The following is a 22,995-nucleotide window of genomic DNA, read 5'->3' on the forward strand; positions in this document are numbered from 1 at the left end:
TTGATTGGGTATGAAGATTATGAGGGATTGAGCTATTTAGATATTTGGAAGGACATTCCAGAAAGAGGGGCATAGCTGGTCCCAATGCCTTCAGGTAAGAACATGGTTAGTGTGTTTGAGGAACAGCAAGATGGCCAGTAGAAAGAAAGAGGAGAGATAATATTTGAGGAGGGATGAAGGAGGCAATGAGTAAAATTATATAAAACATTATTGGTCATAGGAAAAAGGCCATTGGTTTTTATCCCGAATGATATGTGATGAAAGGGATTGAGCAAAGAAGTGAGTTTATTTCATTTTATCTTTTAACTGGGTCACTCTGGCTGCTGTGTGGAAAATAGGCTGATGGGGGGAAGCTTTAAGTAAAGAGACCAGTTAGAGAGTTATTGCAAGAGTCCATACAAAGAGGATAGTAGCTTGGACTACGGAGTGGCAATAAGGGTATTGAGAATTGCTTGAAATCTGTATACACATACATTGAAAGTAGCGGTGAATTCACTACTGCGTTCCAATTCAATGCAAAAACTATTGTACTATTTACAATTTTGCCTTCTTTTGTAATGTGTTTAAAATAAAAAGTTTCCCATTTTTCAAAGGTGAAAACAAAAATCATTGTCAACTTGTAGGCTTGCAAAATTTCAGATCTATCAGAGATACTGGATATTATCTTTTCTAAACACTTTATTTTACAGAGTAGAAAACAAAGGATTCATTCCTCAGAGGAGAAATGAGGGGCGGGGGGAAGTAAACCAAGGAACAGAAAGTTTGTGGGACTTAAATAAGTTCACTCAGCTATTTAGAGAAAGAACCTGGACTGGAAACCAGGCTGTCTGACTCACAGCCCAAGCTACTTTGTCTTACAATAGGTGATATTTAAGGGGGTTGTACTGTTCCTTTAAAGTTCTGCTCTGTTATTTTGACTTAACAAATATTGAGTGAAAGCCACAGGTATCTCAAACTGAAAAGTCTTCAGGCCCTAGGCAGGTAGGAAGAAAATGTGGGAAAAAAAGTAGATGCATCTGTTGCTTACATACAATCATTCCCCCTTCCCAAGCATGCCAGCTAAATGAAACACATTTGTAGCTCTTTGGATTTTGGAAAATCTCCATTGCTTGGCTAAGCAGAAGGGCAAATAAGGAAGTCATACTCTTAATAGGGAAAACACAAAAGCAGATAAGGAACTGCAGTATATAATGTGACTTGTGCAGCTGTAAACAAATGCATAAGCCTCAAATACAGCAGAGTGAAGTGAGTGAGCATGGGGTTTTGTATGGGGGTGACAGTTGAGACAATATGGCTAAAGAAGACCTCACATGGACAAAAGAAACAAGAGTTGAGGAGGGTTTTGAAGAGTGAGAGTGGCTTGCCTCCTGGATAAGATTGGCAAAAACATCGCAAGTGAAATAAATTTGCATATGTAAAAGCTCCAAGACATACAAATCTGTGATACAGGCTTACCTATATCACTACATATTTTTCATATTTTTTTCTTTTTTTTTGTAATTCTCCAAACTTATATTTGATCATATATCTGTCCAGAATTGAGCCTTGACTCTCTTCAAGTAATTAATCAAAATGTAACAGATTTCACACATTTAAGATGGTAGTAAGTTTGAATTTCAGTGCCTACAGACCTCTGCTTTCCCTATTATATTAGGAGTCAGATCCCCATAGAAATAGGCTTCACAGTCCCAGAACAGAGATTGCCTTCATTGGCAAATGTGAGCACTTCAAATCCTGGGGGCAGAGGAAAGATGCCAGTTGTACTTGCTGCAGTGCATCAGAATAATCTGGATGGTTTGTCAAAACACAGATTGCTGGGCCCCAGCCTCACAGTCTCTCAGCATGACTGAAGTGATGCTGGAAAATGTGTGTTTCTAACAAGTTCTCAGATACATAGATGCTGCTGGTCTAGGGACTAGACATTTTATGAATCACTGACTTATTCTTCAATACCCACCAGTGTAAACACCTTCAAATTCTTCCATATAATAATAGCTGCCACTGCTAAGAATTCTATTTCTGTGAAAATGGTCACTGTGTATGAGCTCCTTGCAAACAAGGGGTCTCTCATCCCTACTGATGAAAATAATGACAGCAGACGACATTTATTAAGAATTACTGTGTTCTAAGTACTGCTTAAAGCACTTTTAAGGAATCAAACCATTTAATCTACACAACAGCCCTATGACCTAAATATTATTATTATTGTCATTTAACAAATGAGGAAATTTAACAGAGAGGGGTTAAATAACTAATTCAAGGGCAAAGAATCTCAAGTCAGATTCCTTGGACCCAAATTCTGGTTTTAGCATTTATGTGTTTAACTCTCTAGATCTTTAAACACACTTGGAGACTATCACATAGGGATTTGCAAACTGATGATTTCCTGCCTGCCGGTAACATATCTTTCAGAACAAAGGATATTTAGGGAAATGGAGGCTGTCAATCAGTTTTTCTGAGCATACCTTTACTTCTATAACAGAAGTAAATAAAAGGCTATCAAAATCTTAGTGATTCTTGGCTTCTCTAATGTTGTACTATCTGAACTTGTATAAATCAGAGAATATTTATGTGACTTGCCCACGGCCAAAGCACCAGTCATCACACAGAGCCAAAAACAGATCAAAGACAACCTCAGTCCTCAGTTCTTTCTAGGAATACACTTGGTTAAGTAGCTCCAATAAGATTTTTAACTACTATGTATTCTGCCTAGAAATATGCCCATAAAAAGTCATACAGTAAATAGGGAAGAATATAATTTCAAATAACTCATGTTTTTCTTTACTGACCAGAAAGATACATGGGAGCAGAAGTCCTTTTTTTTTTTTTTTTTTTTTTTTTTTTGAGACAGAGTCTCGCTCTGTCACCCAGGCTGGAGTGCAGTGGCACGATCCTGGCTCACTGCAATCTCCGCCTCCCGGGTTCACGCCATTCTCCTGCCTCAGCCTCCTGAGTAGCCGGGACTACAGGCGGCCACCATCACATCCGGCTAGTTTTTTATATTTTTAGTAGAGATGGGGTTTCACCGTGTTAGCCAGGATGGTCTCGATCACCTGACCTTGTGATCTGCCAGCCTTGGCCTCCCAGAGTGCTGGGATTACAGGCGTGAGCCACTGTGCCCGGCTGGGAGAAGAAGTCTTATGATCAAAAATATATATAAGATCAAGAAGAAAGTGAGGAGCCAAGGTTGAAGAATCTGGAGGAGTTATCCCCTTATGATTTTATGTAAGGGGGTAAGCCATTCAAGAAAATAACTAGTGTTTGCTAAAATTTTCCACAAATATTATTTGGAGGCACTATCTTTAAAATTAAAACACAGTCAATGAAAACAAATTTATAACAGATTTAGAACATCTGTTTAATTTTTTGTAGTACCTGCATGCCCTTGTAAGAAGAAATAGAAGATTTCCTTCATAATTTTCCTCAACTAACCATTTGGATCATACTTCTGTTCATAGTTTAGCAATAAAAGCTTCTGCTGACTTTGGCTGTGTCTATATACTTGTGACTGGTGGTATCAAAACATCATATGTTTGGTATTGTATAGAAAACATAACTGAATGACTAAACTTTTACATTTCCAATTGGTTTTCTGAAAATCAGACACAGAACATTTTGAAATGTTTGTTGATGCTAAACTCACAGTGAATTTAGTACATTCATAAAATCTAATGAAAGTGTATTTGTATTCATAACTGATAAGAACATAAAATATTAGAAGTCTAGACTGAGAGAATCTTAAGACATAAATTCCAGATTAACTAAATATCAAATATAAGAAAAGAAAGAACACGTTACAAAAAACAAAACATAGGAGACTTTTTAAATAATTTTGAATAAAGCCTTTTTAAATTGGAAAGAAAAGCTGAGGGCAGAAAAGCACATTTAAAATAAAACAAAAAAGAATAAAGTATGGCAAAAAAAAATATCGGAGGCAACAGAATTAGAAAAAAAAAGGTAAATCACAACAAAGAACTGATTTTTTAAATACAGATTTCCTAAAAATAAGAAAAGACATTTCACAGAATCAGATATAGACAGACAGTTCATAGAAAAGGAAGTAAAGATCACCCTTAAACAAGTGTTCAACCTAACTCATAATTTTTAAAAAATTAAAATTTACATTTTAAAGTAACAAAGAACCAAGTTTTTTGTTTGCTTGTTTGTTTGTTTTTAGTTTTCGAGACAGAGTCTCGCTGTGTCACCCAGGCTGGAATACAGTGGCACAATCTCTGCTCACTGCAACCTCAACCTCCCTGGCTCAAGCAATTCACGTGCCTCAGGCTTCCGAGTAGCTGGAATTACAGGCATGCACCACCGTGCCCGGCTAATTTTTCTTGTATTTTTAGTAGAGATGGGTTTTCACCATGTTGGCCACGGCTGGTCTAGAGCTCCCAATGTCAGGTGATCCACCCACCTCTGCCTCCCAAAGTGCTGGGATTACAGGCATCAGCCACTGCAACCAACTAGAACCAAAAGTTTCATAACACATTTTGTTGACTAGATGATAAGGAAACACAATTTTAGAGTAAATTTGCACAATGGAGAGCAATTAGGTGATATCTTTCAGAATGAAGAAAGCACATACCCTTGACCCAGCAATTCTCCTTCTAGGTAACCATCCTATAAATACATTTGCATATATGAAAAATGACTTATATAAGAGGATATTCTTTATAGGATTGTTTGTATTAGCAAAATACCTAATAGGAAACTAAGTATTTAAATTATCCATTTAAATATGTATTAATATGAAAAAATCTTGCAGATATACATTTTAAGTTAAAAGAAGGTGCTGATAGATCAATATAGTAGATAGATATGGACAGATGGATGGATGGATAGATATTGTACATGTTGATAAGTACACAGACTATATCAGGAAAAATATCAAGAATGTGCCCAGGTGGCAATGGAGGGGTGTGAATGAAAATTGCTTTTGACTGCGTCAATGACTTCCAATGAATATCATAAACACACCCATGGTTGAACAAAGTTTGTTTTAATAACACTCGGCAAGAGAGAAAAATACACACCAGAGCAGAACTGGGGGGTCTTGGTAAGAGGATGTAAGAAAAGATTTACAGGATTTGGGTGTGTGTCAAGTGGTTTTAAGGAGGGCTCAAAGAAATGTGAATCTGCCCCAGATTGGATGCTCTAAGGATGTGAGTGTAATTCTATGGCTACTATCTTAGTAATTCTTTTCTAGAAGGCAAGAAGAACAGAGCAAGGTTAAAGCTGTGTTTGGTAAAGCAGCAGCAGCCACTCACATAATCTAGGACAGAGACATATTTGTTCATTTTGTAATTTAGGAAACATTTTTGTTTTTGTCGTGTTCAGACATGATTACAGGGTCTTGCTTTTATCTTGACCCATCATGTCTCAGTGGCTTTGTCTAATTGCAAATGTGAAATTGTCTATATTCAACAGAAGGAGACCAAGTCTTCTTGGGAGTGCCAAGCCATCTTCTGGCTGTCAGTGACTGTTTTGCTATTTCTCAACTATACACCCTTTTGTGCCTTTATAATTTGGTGCCACACACTTATCTTACCTGTTCAAAATAATTTTTAAAAGAATATCAGGACTAAATGAGACCTTAAAAGTCACTGAGTGCTGAAACCATGCCCCTCCCCTCCTCCCACACCAAGGGGTTTTTCTTGTAAACCTCTCCCTTTGCCTCAAGTGCCAGGACAGCATCTGCTTGAATATCTCCAGTCTTTCCACTGTACTAACTTGTCAGGGAGCCCATTCCATATCAAATGGCTCTTAATATTTTATTGTTCAGAGGTAAAGAGAACAATACCTTTGGTTATAATATCTTCATTGTTTCCTCCCTAGCATTTTTGACCTCTTCAAATGTATCTTGTCCTATGGTAACTCAGGAAACAAAATAATTAGCTTTTTAATTTTATGTAAAATATTCCTATTAATACCCTCCAAACTGCCATTGTCTTTTTTGTTCCAGTGTTCCAACACAGTTTTGTGCTTTTTATCATTATATTTGCAGAGATTCTTATCTGTTCCTGCCGACAAATCCATTTGTGTTTTGTACTCAATTACATATAATTAGTCTTTTCTTCTTGAACAAAAGAACAGGTGTCTTTATCAATTCTGTGCAATATACTATGGTAAGGTTGGTTATACCCAATGATGTCTAGTGAACCAAACAACACATTTCTGACAGATGCTCATAGTAACAAGATTCTTTTTTCAAACAATCAACTGCTTCTACTCCTACACACACAAACTAGAGAAAGAAAAGACATTTTAACAACTTAGAGGCTTATAATTTTTCTATAAAAGAAATGAGTAGAATTTAAATCCTTCTTCAATATTTTTACTTCTAATCCCCACTCTGACAAAGTATATGTAAAATTATTTGTTTTTATTTGATATTCTTCATTAAAATATGTGGGGAAAGTGTCAGAAGAAAGCACATTAGTTGAAAAACTGGTAACATTTTAATAAAAGCTATAGCTCTCTGTAAATAATATTCACTAGTGTTAATTTTCTGATGTTGATCACTATGTTGTTATGTAAAATGGTACCATTAGGAGAAGCTGGGTAAAGAGTATAAAGGAATTCACTTTTATTACTTTGTAATTTTTCTGAAGTCTTAAATGATTTCTTAAGTTAAAAAATATGTGGGGCCGGGTGCGGTGACTCACGCCTGTAATCCCAGCACTTTGGGAGGCCAATCTCCAGGTCGGGAGATCGAGACCATCCTGGCCAACATGGTGAAACCCCGTCTCTACTAAAAATACAAAAATTAGCTGGGTGTGGGGTGGCACGTGCCTGTAACCCCAGCTACTTGGGAGGCTGAGGCAGGAGAATCACTTGAACCAGGGAGTCAGCCGAGATCACGCCACTGTACTCCAGCCTGGTGACACAGCAAGAATCCATCTCAAAAAGAAAAAAAAAATGTGGGTAACAGTATTTTAGCCAATGACCTACAGAAACTTTTGTACATATTGACAGAGACATTCATGCATCTAGTCATTCATTCACTCACTTTGTATTGAGTGCTTACTATGTATTACAGACCATTCATTCTAGGTTCTAATGATGCATGAGGCATCAATCAAAATCTTTTCACTCATGGAACACACATTCTTCTGGGAAAGAAGATTTTTATCAAAAATAAATGAACAGCAACAATACATATTTCAGAAAGTGGGATATGAAAATAGAGTTCCAAGGTGAGAAGGGTAATTTTTAAAGCACTGTTAAGGAAGGCATCTTCAACACCTATAAGATAGATCTTAGCAGCACTATTTGTAATGGCCTTAAAATAGAAACAATAATTATACACAAAAAGGAAAATGAATAAATATGTTTGTATACATTCCTACAGTGGAATATTTTACAAAAATGAAAGAAATAAAGCAAATAAATATATTACCATATACAAACCTCACAACCATAATACTGGGGAATACAGTACATAAAATATATTAATGATAATGTTCTAACTTATAAAATATTTTAAAATATGCAAAACAATAATATGAATTAAAATTTTTTCTTAATTGCATATATATGAGATATACAAAATTCCAGGGAGTTATTATATCTGGTAATGATGGAAAGTAAGATTCCATGAGGGAAAACACAACAAGGAGGTTAAACTATATCGATATTTTTAATTGATTTTAAAGCTGGTGGTAGGTATCCAGATAAACTTCTATTAATCTTTATATTTTGTATGCCTAAGTGATTTTAAAAACAATTTATTAAAAAGTGTGTGCAGTGGTTTATCTTAATAAAATATTAGTTTAAATTTGTGAGTTCAGAGAATTTTTAAAAGTATGTATTTGACACAATGTGTGCCCTTGGGTGTGTGTGTGTATGTGGGTTTGTGTGTGGTATGCATAATGGCATTATGCTAAGATATATATATGCATGGAGGAAGGTACAAATGTACACGTGGGTGTAGACTTACACTAGCAGTTCACCCAGCATCAGCAGAGCAAGCATTGTCAATTATTTTCCTAGAAAGAGTGAAGGAAGGATTTGTCCTAGCTTGACCCCACACTTGCACTTCCACCCTTCTGTCTCTGCCCCATGATAAATGTCATGCATTTGCAAAATAGTTGGCTGGGTAAAGGTAGCATTTTGTAGATTGAATATGGCTAATTGTCTTACTTGGGGATTGATTCTATCTTCATCAATTTATAATTTTTCATTTCTTTTTAAAGTTAGATGGATGGTGCTGACAGGGATGTTGATATATCATCACCATCTCCAGCCATCACATTTTATAGAAATAAAACCTGAGAACTAGTAATATCTCAGAGTTAGTGCAGATAAGTGACACAACTAAGTGGTTCCCTGGTTCTTGCATCTGTATTTGTAGCCTCACTAATTCAACATTCGATTACAGATGCAATAAATGGAAGTACATGGAGAGAAAAGTATCCTCATTCTTCTATACCGAGTTGAGCGCTTCAATCATTTAAAGAACGCTTTCACAAAAACACAAGCCAACAGTGCAAACCGAAATAAGCCAGTCAAGAACTTAGCCAAAAATCTGAGAGCAAGAAAACTGAAATGAAATTCTTTATAATAAGATCTTTTATTTATTGTAAATTATATTTTAAATGTGTAATATTAACTGAACAAAGAATAACTTAGAAAGGGTGGACAAGAGCATTTTCATTCATTAGGGATTTTAAATTTTTCCTCAAATATTTCTTAATAATTTAAAAGACATTTCACTATAAAATATCTAGCTTCCTAAATTACTTTATGCAGTTTGGTAGACTATCAGCCTGATCACAAAATTGCATCCATCAGAATCACAACTTGTCGGGACAGCTTTCAATGAGCATTTATTGTGTGCTCAACGCTAAAGATCTAGCAGTGAAGACAGACAAACATTAGGAAACAATATGGCACCATACATAATTTTAGAATGACACGAATTTGCCCTCAGGTATCCGTATATGATTATGCAAAATTTGAAAGATATGAGAGCTATCAATCTTGCCTCTGGAGCTTGTATTTGAAATTTTTCTAGACTGCAAATTCATTTTGTCATCCCTTGATGATTGCATTTAATTTCTGAACTTGTCAACTCTAAAGTTAGATCACTTAAAAACTATATCCAGAGAAATTATTATTAATCTTTGAATGCTCAGCATTTTTATTCCCCCCCAGAATTTTTAAATTCCATTTCAGGTCTATCAGTCTTCATTATCTTCTTACTATTATATATATTTATTATATGTACCATATGTAATCATAATATTTAAATATATTTCCTTTTAAAATCAGCAATTTTGCCATTAACATAAAATAACATATATATATATTATATATATATATATATACACACGTACTCAGAGTTTACCTTAAGAGGCAATTTTTGTCTGTCAGGAATTGTGTTCTGAGAAATATATAACTTGTTCATTATTGAACTATAACTTGTTCATCACTTGGTTCCGGGATTTAAATACCATCTTGTGTTGGAAGACGTGCTTGTATTGTTTGTAGGAGCGTTTATCATCATGCTGCCTAAAAACACTGTGATGGGAGTACATTCTTGCCCACTGACCAAATGGAATACCTTTAAGCCTCTTACCTTCTCTTAAGTGCATAATCTCTCTCCTATACTGTGTCTTTGCTGTAGGAAATCATAGCAAGAAGGATAGAAGAAAAGACACTAGCTTACTAATAGTTAAATAGTTTGAAAGCCATAGTTTGGTAAGGCAGCTTAGCAATGCTTTAAGTACAAGATACACTGGGCCCTACATTTGATTTGTAATCAGATTGTAAGAAGCTAGTGTTTCTTACTGTAGTCGCTGTTTTCGTCCTTGGTCCCATCAATGGTACCATCTGGGTGCATCTGCAGGAAGTATCCCTGCTGGCTGAATAACCTTGTCACAATCCCTTTCAGCTGGGGTTCTGCAAAACAAAATAATTATTCAAATTTTTATTTGGCTTATACAAATGCACACTTACAAATTGTTAAAAAACATCATCTAAGTAAATACGTAAATGGCAATAGCTTAAATATTGAATTATGTATTTGGGAGCTGGGTATTTCAGTCTCATATCTATGCTTTTTTTTTTCCATTTAGAGGTAGAGCTTTAACACTTTTAGCAGTGAACTAAATGCAAATAAATAAAAGCTAATTATGATTAGGAAAATATAGAGACATGCTAAAAAGTGAATTATTTTCCTCCCTTGTGCATCTGGTGTCTGACTGCAAGATTTCACCAACTTTATAGTCCCATTCCAGAATTATTGTTTAGGCCAAAATGCCTCTGACTTCTATTTCTGCAGGATGTCAGCTCTCCATCAGAAGCTCCTGGGTTTTGAATTTGTGATCAAGTTCAGCCAGAAAGAATAGTTTGGATGAGAAGAACCACAGGCAACAGCAAAACTTCCATGGCCATGAGATGTCACTGGCAAATATGTGGAAATGCAAATTTCACCTTCACTAAATACTTCATCAGAGAGGAGCCTCAGTGTTCCAAAGTTCATTTCTCCAGTACAAAAAAAAAATCAAGTCATACATATTTATCTAAGTATTTCAAACCAGAATTGCTCAACTTTTAAAAACCCTCTAAACACAAATACTTTCAAACTAACCTTTGTATAACACATCTGAATTTTTGTGCATCAGCTAATGTAAATATGTAAAGCTTTCTCATTGCAGTGCTGGCTGCCAGCAACAATTTAGTTTCCACCGCATCACCATTTTTGTCTCTATTGTTGAGCAAAAATGAAGTATTCTAGTGCACTTATAGCCCCAATTATTTTATTAAAATGAGGAGAAAAAGAAAAATGCTGCTTCTGGTGATAAAAATTGAGGCAAAGATGGAAATCATATGATTGCTGAAGTAGCAACATGGTATCCTCAGAAGGACAATCGCTGAATTTAAGCTAGTCAACTTCATCCTGCATCCATTTATTCAACTAATGTTTACCAAGAATGTCTTTTTTCTGCCAAGCAATATGGGAGGCACTGTGTGTTACACGAAATGCATTTATTGGTGTTTAGGTCTAAAAGAGAATTCTAGTTAAGCATTTAATGTGATTAATTCTTTGAGAATTGGCCTACACCCTATAACAAATGTCTATCGTTGGGACTTTTGCACATGTGACTTGATCACATTATTTGGGAATATGGGGCAATGCCTCTATTAACACATCTTTTTCAAAGCAGTCCTACGAAGCAAAAGAGATGTCAAGAAAATTGGGAATGAGGAAGCAGACTAATGAGCAAAGAACTGAACTGGAAATTAGGCATTCTAATTAATAGATACTTATTATCTTTACAAGTTAAATAAATTCAACTTTTTAAATTTGTGAACCTCAATGTCCTCATCAATAAAAATCTGGAAGTTAAACTGAATGGTTTTTTGTTCCTTCATATGAGTCTCTATTCACTTTGAGCACATGAGAATCCTCTGCCTTGAATGCTGTCAGAAATAGAATAGATTTGTCTTCAATGCATTTCCTCCACAGGCTCATCTAATCCCACAACTATGGACAAGTCAGGGACACACATGGCTAGCTAACGTCACTGCAAACAACTCTCTCTTCTTTTTTTAATTATACTTTAAGTTCTAGGGTACATGAGCACAACGTGCAGGTTTGTTACATATGTATACATGTGCCATGCTGGTTGGCTGCACCCAATAACTCATCATTTACATTAGGTATTTCTCCTAATGCTATCCCTCCCCCATCCCTCCACCCCACAACAGTCCCAGGTGTGTGATGTTCCCTGCCCTGTGTCCAAGTGTTCTCATTGTTCAATTCCCACCTATGAGTGAGAACATGCAGTGTTTGGTTTTCTGTCCTTGCTGCAAACAGCTCTCTGTGTGCCTCTGCCTTTGGCTACCTGGCTGACAGGCAGCTTCTGATGTGGTAGACTCACCTATAGATTTGAACCTCAAATGCTGTGTGGCCCTGAGCAACTCATCTAACATCTGAGTTTCGAGTTTTTGTATCTATATAGTAAGATTATTAAAAAGTCTTACTCTATAATCATTGCAAATTTCAAATGAATAATGACAGAGTACAAACTAGAAAACCCATAAAATATACATCCTTATTAAAGTCTAATGTTTCAACTATGAAAATCAAGGACACGGTATAAGGGAGGTAAAAGAAGCATTCTGAGAAAAGAGTATGTCTCCAGCTTCTGCTTTAGTAAATATTAACTGAGCTTGTAAGGCCACTAAAGTAAACAGTGTGCTAAAAGTATAGGATATAAAACAATAGAAGGGAGGAAGAGGGCAACTGTCTTACAATTCACACTTTTTTTTTTTTTTTTTTTTTGAGGCGGAGTCTCGCTCTGTCGCCCAGGCTGGAGTGCAGTGGCGCGATCTCGGCTCACTGCAAGCTCCGCCTCCCAGGTTCATGCCATTCTCCTGCCTCAGCCTCTCCGAGTAGCTGGGACTACAGGCGCCCGCCACCGCGCCCGGCTAATTTTTTGTATTTTTAGTAGAGACGGGGTTTCACCGTGGTCTCGATCTCCTGACCTCGTGATCCGCCCGCCTCGGCCTCCCAAAGTGCTGGGATTACAGGCGTGAGCCACCGCGCCCGGCCTGCAATTCACACTTTATTTCTAATAAGCTTGATAAAGTCACTTTAAGAAGTCACCACATGTTCTCACTCATAGGTGGGAATTGAACAATGAGAACACTTGGACACAGGAAGGGGAACATCACACACCGGGGCCTGTTGTGGGGTAGGGGGAGGGGGAAAGGACAGCATTAGGAGATATACATAATGTAAATGACGAGTTAATGGGTGCAGCACACCAACATGGCGCATGTATACGTATGTAACAAACCTGCACATTGTGCACATGTACCCTAAAGCTTAAAGTATAATTTAAAAAAAAAAGAAGTCATGTTTTTATTGGTAATGAGATGCATGGCAGTTTAGTCATTAAAGCCTGTAAATGATTGCTTGTTTTCTTCGTGCTCCTCTTTCTGTACCTGTAATTAAACACTTCTTTTACTCTGGTGGAGCCACCCCCCGTTGGAGCCCTGGGAATTCGGGTTGGTAACTCCTGCTCAGCATAATGAGCATCAGACTCTGAGCACCCATCTCTGAGAGCAGTGCCAGAACAGGCCCAGAGTCTGAGTTTTAATTATGTTGTGATATGTGAAAATGAACACCCTGCATTACAGAAGTTTCAAAGGAGACTTGATCATCTATTGAAAAACATACCCTGAACATATATAATATAGATGGGGCACAGAAAGCTGTGTAGCCTGAGTGGCATCTTGTATGTCTATTACCATCTATCAAGTCCTACCAACCTTTCCAGGTTCAGCTCAACATCACCTCCTCCATGAAGACTCAGCTATCATAAGTGAGGATCCCCTTTATAATGGGGAAAACCAGAACATGTTTTGCTCTATTTTAAAGAAAGGAGGTACAAAATGAGACCACTTTTCAGCATATCCAGCATCCTGGGTACATTCAACTAACACACATTTATTTATCAGACTATGCTTGGGGACCCAAGATACGAAGAAAACGAAAACCTCTGCTGTCCTCAGGGAGCACCCAGTCTAATGCATGAAACATATTTGTGTATAATACCAGTGTGGGAGAGCTGATAAATGAGGAAGTGAATCACAGTGATGTGATGTCACCGAGGAGCAAGGGACCAGTTCTGTCTGAAGGTTGGGATAAGGCACTTCATCTGTCACTTAAAGAATCAGTAGGATTGCCATAGGCAAGGAAACCAGAGAAAGGGCATTCCACACAAAACATGACAACTCTGGGAATGATGCAGCCTGGTATAGACAGAATAGAGAAAAGGGTTCTCAAATGCAGACATGCAAGTAAGTGCCTGTTCTCAGCAAATGTTCATAGCACAACAGTGACACTAAGACAAATAGGGTCAATGGAATAGACCTATTTTCTATGAAGCTAATTTTTTTCAGTTTATATGACTCCTTGATTTTAAAATTATGCTCTTCCATTACTATTTTTCTTTTTTCTAATGAAATGATGGCTATATTATTAGATGGTAGGGGAGGAAGGGTTGGTTTGCTCCCTTTTGTGCTCTAAAGTGGTGTGGCAAATACTGCAAGCATTTCACTGAAATCCATTTCCTCTTTTTTCTGGGCACCCAGCTAGACCATATGTCCTAGCCTCCCTTGCAGTTAGGTTTGGCAGATGAATGAGTGTCATATGGAATGTAAGTGGAAGTGATGTGTGCCATTTTCAGGCCAAGGTTTTTAAAAGCAAACATTCTCCTCCACACTCTCTTTTCCTTAACACTGGCCAGATTAAGATACCATAGCCCTAGGGGCTATAGAAGCAACAGAATGGAAGAATGTTGGGTCCCTGAATAACAGGTAAAGAAAAGATGACAGCCATTGAAATAGCTACCTTGGACAGTGAACTGAATAAGAAATAAACTTCTATTGGCTGCACATAATGGGCTTTGGACTTCCAAAAGATAGAGTATGCAAAGGGAAGGAGAGAGTAATATTATGGTGGAGAAACCTAACAAACAAAGCACTACCTCAGTCAGGTGATCAAGGTTAACATCATCAATTATAAAACATGCTGATAGTATGTACTCTTGAGATTATGTGATGAGAATAGCACTTTACCTCTGTGATCTTCCTCCAAAAAACCCACAACCCCAGTCTAATCATGAGAAAAAAAGTTAGACAAATGCCAATTAAAGAATGTTCTACAAAATACTTGACCAGTACTCTTCAAAATGGATTGTTCATAACACAAAGAAGGGATAAATGCTTGAGGTGAGAGATAACCTATTTGCCATGATGTGACTGCTATGCATCATATGCCTGTTTCAAAATATCACATGTACCCTACAAATATATACACCCACCATGTACCCATAAAAGTTAAAAGTAAAAAATTTAAAAAAAAACTATCAATGTCATTGAAGAAAACGAGTGTCTACGAAAAAGTCATAGATAAAAGGAGTCTAAAAAGACATAACAACTAAATGTAATGGGGTATTCTGAATGAGATCCTAGAGCTGAAAAAGAACATTATGTAAAAATGAAGGAAATCTGAATAAAGTATAGATTTTGGTTAAACACACTGTAATGATATAGATTCTTCATTGTGACAGATATTGTACATTAATGTAAGCTGTTACTATGGGAAACTGGATATAGGGTATATGAGAACTCTGTACTATCTTCACATCTCTATAAATTAAAAAAATTCTAAAGTAATAGGTTTATTAAAAATGCTAAGTATAGCCAAAAAAGCAAGTAATAAATGTTTTCCTCAAAGAGGCTGAGTGATAAAGAAGGTAAAGGATGGGACCTCGGGTTCAATACTGCTTCCCATCAGGATGACATGGCAATTTCAGCAGAAGGTTTGAATTCAGAGCCACTCAGAAAAGCTGACACATGCTGGAGCTATCCAGACGTTCCTGCCAGCTTGAAAGTCCATCCAGTGCTATGGAGCATTTCCTAGGTACACGATGGAAACCCAGAACAGAGACAGAGCCAAGGGGTCCTGGTCAGAAATCTCAGGATGAATATTCAATTACAGGAAATAGGATGAATTTTAGACGTGGAAAGGATCGACACTTTACTTCATTAGCTTCAAAGGTAAAAAACAAAACAAAACAAAACAAAACAACTCTGGCTCGGAGAGACAGTGTCTTATCCAAGGACACACAGCTAACACACTGATGAGTTCAGACAAGAACTCAGTTCCTATATACTGAATGGACATCATCCTTTCCTTTCCAAAGAGCAAAATTCTTACCTTATTAAAACTGAGGGTTGGGGAGCAAGAAGGGAGAAGAGAGGAGAGAATAAGGAGGGGAGAGTATCTAGCTATCCCTCAGTTATAAAAGTATGGGTTGACAGAAAAGCAGTTATAGAAAACTGTGCAAGAAATATGTATATATATAACCTTTGATACTAAAATCTTCTAGGGCCAGCGTATTCACATATACCCAAACATTAGAGAAAGGTTCTACATACAAACTCCAACCTAAAATGAAAACTATTAGAACAATAATGAAAATTATGTAATCGGGGCCATATCTAGAGAATTAATAGTACTTTTAATAACAATGGCTATATTTTGAACCCATCTCCTTCATGGCAGGCACACTTCTGATACTTTTACTGCGGTTTTATTTATTATGCATAACAACTGACTGTATGAGGTACTCTTTTCTCATTTTTCATTTTTTGTTGAGATTCAAGGAAGCTGCATCACTCTGACCCAAAGTCACAGCCACTCTCTAGCACTGTTCAGTCACTTTAAAAGAATACTGGCAAAACTGGAACATGTCCAGAGGAAAGGAGCCAAATAAAGAGGGTATAAATGACTGTCACATGAAGAATGATTGAATTAACAGTGGCTGTGCAGCCTAGAAAAGGAAGGATTTGGAGGGATGTGAGAGCCTAGAAGAGGGAGGATTTGGAGAGCTGTCTCCACATTCTTGAAAATCCAAAGAAATAAGAAGCAGCCAATTTGTTCTGAGTGGCTCCACAGAGATAGACCTAGGGCCAATGGGTGAAAGTTACAGGAATGCTGATTAAAAAGAACTTTCTGTTAATTGTATTCAAAGAGAGAACAGGTTGCCTAAGGAAAGAGTGAGTTTTCTATCACTGGACATAACCAGGAAGAGGCAGGAAAACTACAGGTCAGAGCAGCTGTGAAGGACATGGATGTCTCCAAAGGCTGAGACACTCTGAGTGAGAATGAAAGGTCTTTTCTAACCCTGATGTCCTGGAAAGCTTTGAGATAAGCCAGATGGTCCACTAAATACAATTTCACTTTTCTGTTTCCTTAGTCGGTGTTAAGACAGGGAATTAAAAAGACTGTTTACCAGGCATCCAGAAAATGCAACCTTCTTTATAAATGTCAAACACGGATTGTGGAGTAGTTTGACGGGTTCTTTTAATCAGTCTCTTTGGGTTACAAATGTGCCTTCTGTATTAACATTTAATGTTGTCCACTTAAGGGAACTGAGATTGAAGAAGCTGTTAAATGTGATTCTTGTCAAGTGCTTCGGGGGCATTACATTGATGCAGACTTCAAAATTAGACTATTAGGGTTAGAAAATGTTCATAAGCAAATACATTTCTGACCAATCATAACTAAAGGGTATAGACTAGGGCATATTTACATACCATAAATCAAAGTCCCAGACAAATCAGAAATGAGCTACAGTAAGCATTTGAAAAGGGATAGAACTTACCTGGACTTCTGAACACACTGAAACACTGCAACTCTACTGAGCTATGGGGATTCATTAAAAATATATGCTATTTAGTAAAGGAGAAGCAGGCCTGAGACTCCTCACTCAACAGACTGCGGTGAAAAGACCTAGAGGAACACCTTCCAGAACTGAAAGGATAAGGCTGAAGACGTGTCACTATAGCCTGGCAGAATCTGCTCTGTGGAGTAAAGTGAGTCACGTCCTGTTCCTCATCTTCAATCTCCCCATCAGTCAAATGAAGATGAGAGACACCATCAGCAGCTACCTTGCTGAGGGCCATGAATCAACCCAAAAAGTGCTAATATTCCAAGAGGATTCTGTAACTAAGTGCATTCTCTCTTCTTTATCAATAGATACTAATGGCACATTTTATTTTTTAAAAATAAATATTTAGTGAGCAGCAGCCTTTGTGACAGTTATTCTTCTGGGCAAAAGGGATAATCAGTGCATGCTAGTAAATCAACTTGCCCCCACCTCCCTCCCCTGCCAAAAAAACAGAGCAGAAAAGAAAATCCAAAACCAGACTTCCACGGGATGATTTCCACAGTGCAACTACTTCCACTATGACTGATTTAAAACTACTACTTGACATCACTGAACATAGATGTGAAGCTGGAAAGAGGTGAGCACCATCAGCTCCAGCTCGCCAATGAATATAACCGAGGATAAAACATAAAGTGTGCATTCTAGTAGGAAGATGCGAAATAAACATGTAAACAATAAAGTATATAATAAAATGTTAGTATAAGTGCTATGACAAAAATTAAAGCAATAAAAAAGGATAGAGCATGCAAGGGATGGATGTGCTATTGTGGACAGAATGAATAGAAGATAACATCGCAGAGGCCTGAAGAAAGAGAGGAAGGAAACCATTAAGGATATCTGACGGAAATACATTCCAGGAGCAGGGAGCAGCAAGTGTAAAGCAATGCTGATAACTGTAAAGATTAATAACCAACAGATTAGAGGCTCTCTGAAGTCCTTCCTTTATGCCAAGAGTCCACAAACTATAACCCTGTGGCTGCCAATTTTGTTAATAAAGTTTTTTTTTTTTCATTTTCTTGCTCATTTAATCTGAACAGTATTAGAACATGGCCATGCCCATTCACTCATGCATTGCCTCTGCTTTCATGCTACAACAACAAAGGTGAGTAGTTGCAACAGATACCCTATACCCTGCAAAGACTGAAATCTTTACTAACAGACCCTTTAATGAGAAAGTCTGCCAGCCCTTTCTCTGCTTGCTTTCTCTTGCTTCTGTAGATACCTCTGCCTGAAATGCACAACCCCTGCCTTTCTCCTCTGCCCAGGGGCCCTCCAGAGCCTTCTAAGCACAGCTTTCTTCCAAAGGGTCTTCCCTGACACCCTGAAGCAAAATTAATCACTTCCTCTTCAAAGCTCCATTGTGCATAGGTTAGGAGAGCGGTGCACTATTTTAGAGGTGCTTGTTCACACCCCTGTCTCTGCTGCTGAACTGTGAACCTCTCAGGGCAGAGACCATATTCATCAACTCTATTCCAGCACCTAACACAGTGCCAGGCACAAGGTAGATGAGAAGTGTTTGTATGCTGAAGGAATGAAAGTAATAAGATATACCTGGCATTTTCCTTTGTCACCTCTGACTTTCAAAGGAGCTTCTCATTTATACAAAGAGCTGCTTATAGCCTTTTAATATAATGCCTCTGGCCTCTAGTGCGTTTCTTCCAATTTTGTCCTGCACACTGAACACAGTCTGACAAGCACAGCAGCCTACCCCATAAACTACAGTCTCCAAAGCCCTGAGTTGCCTCACATTTCAACAGGAATCGAATGACCTTGAGACAGGCAATCCTTAACCTTCATACTGTCTCAAAGCTAAATGGAAAGAAAAAAACCTTCATTGTTGGAGTTTCCTCTTCACCAAAGCAGTCTGAGCTGTAGAAGACAGGAGACGGAGGGCAGGAAAACTGAGCTAAGATGTGAAATGCCAATAGGGACAAGGTTTTTGTACTGAGCCAATTTTATTCCTCATAGCGTTAGCCCCCTTCCTCCTGGATTCTTCTTTGTAATATGCTCATGAAAATTTAAAATAGCTCCAGCACCATTTATTGACTTCCGACATGCACTAGGTGCCGGGTACAAAGATGAGTAAGATGCAATTCCTGCCTTGAAGGCACCCACGGCCTGATCAGGGAGACACATACACAACTAATCATTATTTCAGTGAACATGAAAAGTGCTGTCATGAATGCACAAACAAAATGCCATGGAATCACAGAATGCGGATGCTAATTTTACCTGGGATGGCAGGTTCTGGGACAAGAAGCAGTTGAAAAAAGCTTTAAAGATGAAGCACCATTTTATAGTTAGCCTAGAATACGCAGGAGGATTTTGCTTTGAGCAGCAACGGCAGGAGGAAGGGCACAGACAGAAACATGTGCTTAGCATGTGCAGGGACCAGGTATGTAGATGGGTGTGGTCAGGGTGAAGGAAATACGGGGGTGCATGCAGGGGCTAGAGGCGACAGCAGAAAAGAAGCAGGGTCCAGGACACTTGAGGATCTTTAAGCAAGGCTAATAACAAGTTTTACTTTATTCTTTAAATCAATGATCTCCAAACTTTTCTAATTATACATCTCTACCAGTAAAATATTTTAAATCTACAGCCTTCATATATGTACATGTATAATTTATGCCACGTGTATGTGCCACTCTGTAAATTTTGTGTATAATAACACAAAATAGGAATTTTAAAATGACATCAATGAAAAACACAAATAAAAGTTGTAATTGCCAGGCGTGGTGGTGCACACCTGCAGTCCTAGCTGCTGGGGAGGCTGAGGTGGGAGGATTGCTTGATCCCAGAAGTTCAAGGCTGCAGTGAGCTATGATTGCATCACTATACTCCAGCCTGGGAGACACAATGAGAACCTGTATCTAAAAAAAAGTTGTAATAGTTTTTTTTCATATGCCAATGGCTGTCATGCCCCACATGCTTCAGAGGCCAATGCATTAAGCAATGGGAAAATCTGGAAGGATTTTAAGGCAGGGGCTAAAATTATGAGGGTGGTATTTTAGAAAGTCAAATTTGGGAATAATAGTCAAGGCTGAGTTAGAATGGGTGATACTGTGCTTATGGGAGCCAGTTAGGGAGCTGTTCCATATAATAAGGGCCTTAGACAGGCAGTGGCCATGGGGATGGAAAAAGCTGTCAGCCAGAGGACTGCCTGTGCTTGGTGTGCTAACGTTTCAGCCACCTTAAGAATGAAAGTCTCATTTCCGTTGTAAATCCAAATCCCAAATCCGAATCCGAGTCAATCATCACCTTCCTAAGGGAGCACTATTTAAAACTAGAACATTAATGAAGGTGTGGGTGAAGAAAGCTTAATGCAGGCATTCCCACGAAGCCAAATACCTTCTTGCCTTTTAAGAATCTCTGTTCATGGAGGGGAGTTTGACACTGGTCAACCTCACTGGGTTACAACTCCCTGGTCTTTCTCAAGTGATCACCCAGAGAAGTGGACCTGGAATGAACATGGCTTTCCAGGTAGCTCAAAAATGATTGCTGGAACATGCTGACCACAAGACACTTCAAACATGAAGATAATCCTAAAATCTTAAGATTTCAGAGCCAGACAAGTCATTCAGGATAATCTAATTCAAGGCTCATGTTACATATGAAGAAACAAAACACCAGGGAGAGAGGAAAGTTGTGTGGCAGCACATCTGCCAATCCCTGGAGTCAGAGCTCTTTAATATACCAGGATCTTCCAGTTCTGTGCCTCCCGGAGGTTTCCTGATTTTATCCCAAACTAGCTGCATGGTATCCAGAGATCTATTTCATTTCTTCATGCATAGCCATACTTTGCTTCTTGTGAAATTGTTTAGATAACTAAGACCCACTGAACTAAAGGCTGTTCTAAGAAATTAGGAATACACATTATAGTGTGCTCTATGACTAGGAAGCCAAGCTTATATGGTAGATTTAACTTTCAGACAGAATTAACGTAGATAGGAAAACCCACGGTTAGTTAAACAGTAGCAATGGGCAAATTCTCCTGAGGTTCATTCACAGAAAAGAAATGCCAAGCAGTTAACAAATGCCAGGCACTTTATGTGGATTATCTCTGAATTTTCATTGAAATAATTTAAGGCAGGTACTATCATTGGGCTTTTTTTTACATATATATTAGGGAACTGAGGCTTACAGAGGTGAAATCACTAGTGCTAAATTGCAGAGTTAATCCATGCCAGAGCCAGGGTGGAAGCTTTTTTCTTTACACCTCATTGTTAATCATCAGTTGTCTTTTGAAGAACGCTAACGTGCTAATACATCTCTCTACTTCTTTAACTGTGATCAGCCCACAAACCCCGTGGAAATCTATAAAGCCAGGGGCCAGGAATAAAAAGCAAACACTAAACTGGAGTTGCAAACATAGCTTTTGGCCTCCTGTCACAAAAAAAAGTGGCGGGGCTGTAGACACTTCTATGCACACAGAAAGTCTTCTGTAACAAAAGCATCCTCATTTGGCATAGAAAAATCTTCTCAGTTAGTCTCTCTTTTCACAGACACATCTTTTGGCACCAGAAATAAATGAACAGGACACATTATTTGGGCGAGCACAGGCATGACAGTTCCCTGACATCAGGGGAGCTGCACAAATGTTGGACTTGTACTGAAACTGCCTTGGATATCAGAGATCTGTTTATCCAGGTTGGCAAGCCTGAGGAATTCCCTCATGCAGCCCAAATGTAAATTACCTTCATGTATATGATTATGGTTATTAAATGTGATTTTTGTCTATCATCTTTTCATACCATCTCTCACACACACACACACACACACACACACACACACACACACACACACACACACACAATGCTTTGCCTTTGCAGAGTCAACCAGAATGAGTTCTAGTGGTGTAATAATACTTTCGGCAAAAGAGCAGTTGAGAGCTCCAAGAACACATGCTTCAGCCTTGACCCTGGTAAGTTCAGGCACTGTGGTGCAGGGGCATGTGCAGGGCAGTGGGATCCAGACATTTGGGGTCTAATTCCAATTGTGTGCTCCTCTCCACCCCCACTGCCTCCACCTTTGTTCAGGCCATCGAGTGCTCTGGGCTAGATTCCACTAACAGCCTCCTCACTAACACTCTTTCCCTTCCAAACCACACTACAGTCAAGGTAATATTTTACAATATAAATTGGATCATGCCACTCTTCTGCTTAAACTCTTTAACAGCTTCGCATTTCATTTACAATAAAACGTCAGACCCTTAGCATGGCCGAGAGAGCTTTGCACCATCTGGCTCCTGCCTACAGTTTCATCATCATCTTAATTTACTCTCTCCCTGGCTCACTAAGCTCTAGGCACATGTGCCCTCTTTCTATTCAGACCTAGGGATTTTTGCACATGCATTTCCCTCTACCTGGATTGATTTTCTTCCTGAAATGAATTCAAGTCACTGCATAAATACAATTTCGTAGAGGTCTTTTCTAGGCCTCCAACCTAAATCTGCCTCCACATTTGTACAGATATTATCTGGCAGCACACTGGTTTTTTTTTCCTCCCTTCATTGCACGTAGTCCAATTTGTAACTAGATAGCTATTTCTCTTTGTTGTTTATTATCTATTTCCCACTCTAGACTGTAGCATCCCTGAGGGTGAGGCCATGTAACTTTTATTTATTACAGAATACCTAGTTCTTAGCATAGTGCCTATTAACATATAGGAAGCAAACATATTTTTTTTTTCAGTGACCTAGTTTCTTCTCTCTGGGCTTCAAGTTTCATCTATAAAATGA

The 22,995-nt window shown here is 38.2% G+C and overlaps 1 protein-coding gene across 3 annotated transcripts in view; it reads right to left on the bottom strand.

The window, feature by feature from the left end:
• The window catches only part of FGF12 (fibroblast growth factor 12), a 600,621-nt gene that overhangs the window by 211,855 nt on the left and 365,771 nt on the right, over positions 1-22,995 (bottom strand). For all 3 annotated transcript variants that reach the window (XM_032171917.3, XM_058427016.1, XM_032171916.2), the window contains one exon: positions 9,796-9,906. In XM_032171917.3, the coding sequence (XP_032027808.1) occupies positions 9,796-9,906 (111 nt within the window). The remainder of the gene's footprint in view (positions 1-9,795; positions 9,907-22,995) is intronic.

This window comes from Hylobates moloch, unplaced genomic scaffold (genome assembly GCF_009828535.3).
Source record: "Hylobates moloch isolate HMO894 unplaced genomic scaffold, HMol_V3 SCAFFOLD_13, whole genome shotgun sequence".
In the NCBI taxonomy this organism is placed as follows: Eukaryota; Metazoa; Chordata; class Mammalia; order Primates; family Hylobatidae; genus Hylobates; species Hylobates moloch.